We start from the raw sequence: 6,386 nt of genomic DNA on the forward strand, positions 1-6,386 counted from the left end.
TTTAATTTGCATCTGTTGTGTCTATTGAATTTCCCATGTTTGTTAACCAGATGTACTTCATCTTTTTTGATGACTTTTTTTCTGCTTAGCTATTGAGATCTTAGTATCCTTCTTGTCAGTTAGTATGAGGGCTTTATATAGCAACACGTCTGACGTGTAGGAAATTCTGAGGTTAATTAAGGGACTTACAGATGAGGCTGGTTTTGCTATATTCTGTAATGATAGTTAAGAATTTGGGGCTGTAGAATCAGACTAGCCAGGATTAAATTTTGTCATTTCTACTTTCTAGTGGTATATCCTGTGCAAGTGATCTAACTGCCTTAGTGGCCTCATCTGTGAAATGGGAGTAATAATAGTATTTATCTTAATGGTTTGCTGTTAGGACTCAGTAAGAGTGTATATATATAAAGTTCTTAGTACCATGCCTGTCTGGGACTCAATCAATTTGAGCTTTTGTCACCATTATTATTTTCCAGATAACTTTTTCATAGTTCTGAAATACTGTCCCCTTCTCCAGCCCCAGTTATCAGGCTGTCTTATTTTGTATTTCTGCAGATCAGTCAAATGGCCGACGATACAGCTGCAGAGCTGGACAAGCACTTGGCAGTGAAGACCAAAGAACTCCTTGGGTGAGAGGCCCCCAGGCCAGCGGAACTCCAGGGCCAGCTTCTGGTGGACCCCGTGGGTGGCAGATTGGCAGCCCTCCTCCCTGTCCACATGGAAGGCTGGCATGGTGCGGTTGTCAGTCCTTGTGAGGCCCAGCCATCCAGTGAGACACCCAGAATTGCTCATTCTCTTTCTCCTGTCCCCTGGTCACCCCATTCTGCTCTGCCACAGGTGGCCCTCAGAGAGCGTCTGTTGCTAACTGAGGGCCTTTACTTGGGTCAGTTGCCCTGACTGTGACGTTGCCAAGTGACCAGAACGATCAGCAGGCTTAGCACTGCCTACGTCTCATCTCGGGAGCTTCCTTTTCGATCCACCCTGTCTCCAACTTTGAACTGTTTAGCATGATGTAGGCCTTCACCTGTGGCTGGTTACCTTTGCTAGAGGCCCGAACAGTAAAATCTAAATAAAGTGGAAAGAAAACAAGCACAAAGGAATGGATGGAGTCAGCCTGGACTGATGTTCTCTAAGGACCTCTACGTAAAGCAACCAGAACAGTATTTCTGCCTCTGAGCCATCTTCACATATCCTCTTTTCTCTGCCTGGACCATTCTTCCACTGTTCACCTGGCCAGTCCTGTTCATCCTTCGGGGCTCACGGCTTAGATATCACTTGTTCTGGGAACTCTTCCATTTCCCCCAACCTAGGACCCCTGTAAGAGGCTCTCATAGCTCTGTTCACTGCTTTTATATGACTCGTAATTGTCCTTTTTGATAATCAGTATATCTTCATTTTGCTCAGAACTTGACACAATACCTGGAACATAGTAGGCATTCAGGTGTGTTGTGAATGAATTGTACATAGTAACTACTCAACAAATGCTAGCTTCTTTTCCTTTCTTTCCAGTCTTAACACTGTCATCCTGTCATTTTTCACTCTTGCCTTTGTTTTCAACATTTACTCGGTAAGGATACACTGAACCCCCAGTGCCTGCCTGTTGTTGACAGACAAGTGGTTTGTTATGGCTCGTTTTGGATACTGGGTCAAGTTTGTTTTTTAAAATTAAGTAACTTACTCATTCACTCATAACACAGCCATAATTGAGCTAGATACAGTTGTAGGCAAAAGTTTTAATCTTTGCAGTAAACTTGTGGAATGTGTATTATCCCCAGTTTACAAATAGCAAAACTGAGACTTGACAATATGAGATAACTTTGCCCAAAGTAACAAAGTTATAAAGTGATAGGGTGGGTTTCATTATTCGTGGTCAGCCTTATTTTCCAGAAAGGGAAGAGCTCAGGGAGGTTAAGTTTCTTGCCCAGGGTTAAACAGCTAGCCAGTGGCAGAGTTGGAATTCAAACTGAGGCCTGATATAACGCACGTGCTCTGCTGCATCTTGCTGCCTTCGTGAACACTTAAGTGAGCACCAGCTGTGTGTCCCATACTGTGCTACATGCGGGAACACAAATGGGGAGGATGTGACTCTGTCTTTGAGGGTGCCTGGTGCACTGACCTGAGTCACTAGCTGTAATGTTTTGGTGGAAGCTAGGAAATTAATTCCCGCTCTGTGAAATGTCTGCCTTTAGAATGGAACCCATGTTGGCAGCAGCGGGGCCTGGCTGCATTCCTTCAAAGCAGCATCCAACTTCCTTTTGCTGTTTGACTCCTTTCCGATTCTGTCCTGCACTGAGAGGGTTGCACTTACCTCTCTGATTGTACAGGTGGAGCACAGTGCACAGCCAGTGGTGTTGGGCCGTGTGGTGGTTGTTCAAGGTCAAAATTAGGTCAGAGATGAAAGAAGCTAACGTAGTCTCCTGCCCTGTTTACCTGTCCTCAGTCAAACCCCCCTCACCAGCCCTGGGTAGCCATTGCATGATCAGAAGTCAGCTGGGGAGAGAACAGGGCTAGAAATAGCAATCAAGCAGGCTTTTTTGGGGTAAGCCACATGGTGGGGGCTTTGCAACGGTCCTTCCTGAGTGGCCGAAATCCCCCACTCACTACAAATGTGCTTCTCAAAGATGCAGGGTTTTTTTAATAAACAGAGGAAATGATAAATTATGTTGTAACTCCACTCCAAAGGCATTTGGTTCTTAACAGCCAAATCCTCTGTAGTCTTTAAATAAACAAAAACTTATTTGGTGAACAGACTTGGGTGGGGAGGGGGTGGAAAATGAAAGATTTTCTGTACTTGGGTTCCACATGTCAACAATTTTTCTCCTGTGTGTATGTTGGCCAAAGCCGTATATCATGATAAATGAATAAAGGAAAACCTCGAGCCCAGGGCAGTCAGACAGCTCAGCAAATGGCTTTCAGCTGATGGCTCTATTTCAGTTGACATTTATCAGAGTTTCTCTGTTACTCTTGTGTCGGCTGTAGTGGTGGCAGGGATGGAATGAGACTACCTGTTTGGATGTGCTGAGTAATGAGTAATGCTGGAGCAATTCATTCTCCCTCTCGTCCTCCTTCAAGCTCTTTCAAAAAGAAAAGCTGGGTATGGAAATTCCTACCCTTGCTAGAAAAATTAACCACCTCCTCTATTCGGTTCAACAGCTTTCAAAGTCCCATGAAAAAACAGGCCGAAGAGAATTCAAGAACTTCCCTTTATGTTTATTTTTTCTTCTTCAGTGCGCATGTGTGTGTTGGAAATTACAAAAGAAACTGGAACATTAAAAGTTAGAAGAGAAACTTCTCACAAGTACCCCAGGCTTACTCTCCTTTAATGATTAGACATATATCCTTCCAGACCTTTCTCTCATATGTAGTTTCAAAAAGCAGAGAAGGGAACTGTTCTGTTCATATTCTGAAGCTTGCTCTTCTTTTTTTAAACTGGCAACACGTCATGACCATCTATCCATGACCATCTATAGATAAAATTCACTCTTTTTCATTGTAATGTAGTATTCCATTGAATGGATGTATAACTTACAACTATCCCTATGGTACTTTTGAAACTCATTTCAAAAGCATTGGAAGATGTTTCTTTCTAAAGGTGATTTTTTTTCTTCTTTTGAGGAAAATTACCTCTACACTGTCTGTTTTTGGTAAGTTCTCTTCTTCCTCAACCTCAGACTAACACTTACTGAATCCTACTGGGGACCAGGCACCATGCTGGACACTTCACATGTGCTGCTACACTTAAACGTCTCAACAATCCTAGCTGGTATGGGTATTACTCCTGTCCATACTTAGATGAGAAAACAGGTTCAGAGGCTAACTTAGTGGCTAAGTCCGTACAGCTCTAAGTGCCAGAGTGAAGTTTGAAACCTGGATCTGACTTTGAAGTGGGTCCTTAATTGGTGTGCTTCAGTGGGTAAGTCTTCAGTGAACCCTTCCTCAAGATGCACTTAGCCCTGTTCTGGGCCCAAAAGGTGATAGAAGAGAAGCAGAAAGCTCATTTTCATAAAATAATTAGCTGTTTCTAATAAAGGACTGTGTGTAAAATGGCTCAGTAGGTGGCACACAGTAAACAGTGAAGAGATGGCAGCTCTTAGGGAGACAGTAAAGATGACATCTTTGTGTCTCACCTGTTTGGCAGAGTCCTCTAGAACTTGTCAGAGCTAATGAGTAAGCGGAAACACCACTCAGCAGTCGGATAATGATGGTAACAACAGTAATGGTATTGATAGCATCAGAAACTCGTACAGGCTTGGTACTTTTTAGTTTTCAAAGCACTTGTACATCCTTTATCCCAGTGAAACATTTGAGCAAGCTTTGTGGTTTCTTTTGTCCTAACATAGTCAGTTGTCATAATGTGCATGAAAAGGCGTATTCTCTATTATGGGGGTACAAATTTTGATATGTATGTAGGAAATGTAGTTGATGGATTATGTTGTTTAGATTTTCTGTATTCTTGCTTATTTTTTTGACCCTCTGATGAGTCTTGGGCTGGAAGTGGTATGTTTCAGTCTCCTGTTACTAGCATTTCTTTTCCTTTTTGCATTTCCTGCAATTTCTCCTTTATGACACTGCTCTGTGTTGTTTAATGCATATAACCTGACTCTTATATTGTCTTCACCTCATTCAGGACTTGGAGTCTGAACTCCATCTGGTCAGATATGAAGCTCACAGACCTTGCCTTCTTTTTTTGTGGACATTTGCTTGGTGTATCTTTCCTTTTCCTTTATTTTTAGCTTTTCCAGTCATTATGTTTTAGGTGTGTTTCTTTTTGAGAGCTGAATTTTGTCCTGTTAACCATTCTGAAACTCTTTTTTAAAACTAACTTTATTTTTAACTGTGGTAAAATAGACATAAAATTTGCCATCTTAACCATTTTTAAGTACATAGTTCAGTAGTTTATGGACATTCACATTGTATACAACCAATCTTCAAAATCTTAACCTTGCAGAACTGAAACTCTACCCACTAAACAACTTCATATTCCCCTTTCTCCCCAGCCCATGGCAACCACGATTCTACTTCCTGTCTCTCTGAATTTGCCTCAGTATCTCATCAAGTGGAATCATACAGTATTTGTCATTTTGTGTCTGGCTTCTTCCACTTAGCCTAATGTCCTAGAGGTTCTTCGATGTTCTGGTAGATGTCAGAATTTCCTTCCTTTTTAAAGTTTGAGTAATGTTCCATTGTGTGTATATATGAAACTCCCTTTCTTTAATAGGTGCCTTAAACTCTTATATTTATTGATAACACTGATAATGTTTGGTAAAACCTATTCACTCTTTTTTTACATGCAACATTAACACTAAGTAATTTGGTGTCTAAACTCTTTAACAGATTAGGGCCTGGAGACTAGATTGAGAAGGGCTGCTTTTGCAGAGAGGAAGTTGACAGTGGGATGAACAAATCAGTCAGTGGTCCATGTATCTTACATCCCTTTCTTCTGGTCTTTGCGTTAATCCATTCTGTGCTGTTAGACAACCTGTAACATAGCCTTTCTCATGTTACTTTTCTGCTGAAAAACTTTCACTTGGCTCCCCATCACCTGCTGAATTATGTGCAGACTGCGCCCTGGCGTTCAGTAACTTCTGTGGCCCAGGCCTGATGCAGTTCCTTAGTTGTGATACACCTCCACAGCCACCTTAATGCAACTGGTGCTGAAGCTAAATGGAGTCATTATCTTTTCTTCAATTTTGTGCTTTCTTCCACCTCTATGTCTTTTCTTAGCTATCTTCTTTGCCTGGTATTGCTTCCTTAAATCCCCACCCCACCCAACAGGCAAAATGTGCCTAGCCTTCAGAGCTCTTCTCCGTCCTATGGCCTACCTTGCACTGACTCATTCATCTCTTTATTTGGCGTTTCTTCTGATTCCTAGACCTGCATGTGCCTATTGCCTTGCATACTCCTCAAGCACCCCGAGCTCAGCAAGGCCCACCTGGAACACATGTGCCCCCCAGGCTTGCTCGCCCTCCTGCATTTCCTCCTTCGGAATGGCATCACCATCCACTCAGCTGCCGAGCCAGGACATTGGAAGCTGCCTGTGCCTCCCTCTCCCTCTCCCTCATGCCCTCATCTGTCACCAATCCTGTCAGTTCCACCTTTGAAGTGGTCTACCTTCCTTTCTGGGCATACCCTCGAGTGGTGTGGACCAGGCAGCAGAATGTCAAATGTTCAGGCTGGCCTCACTGGTGTCTCTGGCCCCACCTCAGAGGCAGAACCGCACTAGCACCAGATAAGCCTTGGGTGAGTCCCTGGAAAGAATGTTCCCTGCTCTTTTAAGTGGTACATCCCTGACCAGCACAGTGCTTGCTTGTCTACCAGTAGCAGGCCTGCCAGACCTTGAGTACAAATGAAGTCAATTTACATCAGTAACCCAAAGATTCTCTAAC

The 6,386-nt window shown here is 43.0% G+C and overlaps 1 protein-coding gene across 4 annotated transcripts in view; it reads left to right on the forward strand.

Moving 5' to 3' along the window:
- The window catches only part of MRRF (mitochondrial ribosome recycling factor), a 51,768-nt gene extending 50,668 nt beyond the window's left edge, over nucleotides 1-1,100 (forward strand). For all 4 annotated transcript variants that reach the window (XM_036915422.2, XM_036915425.2, XM_036915424.2 and 1 more), the window contains one exon: nucleotides 556-1,100. In XM_036915422.2, coding sequence (XP_036771317.1) covers nucleotides 556-633 — 78 coding nt within the window. In that variant the 3' untranslated portion in view covers nucleotides 634-1,100. The remainder of the gene's footprint in view (nucleotides 1-555) is intronic.
- Nucleotides 1,101-6,386: the final 5,286 nt, after the last annotated feature.

This window comes from Manis pentadactyla, chromosome 3 (genome assembly GCF_030020395.1).
Source record: "Manis pentadactyla isolate mManPen7 chromosome 3, mManPen7.hap1, whole genome shotgun sequence".
Classification (NCBI taxonomy): Eukaryota; Metazoa; Chordata; class Mammalia; order Pholidota; family Manidae; genus Manis; species Manis pentadactyla.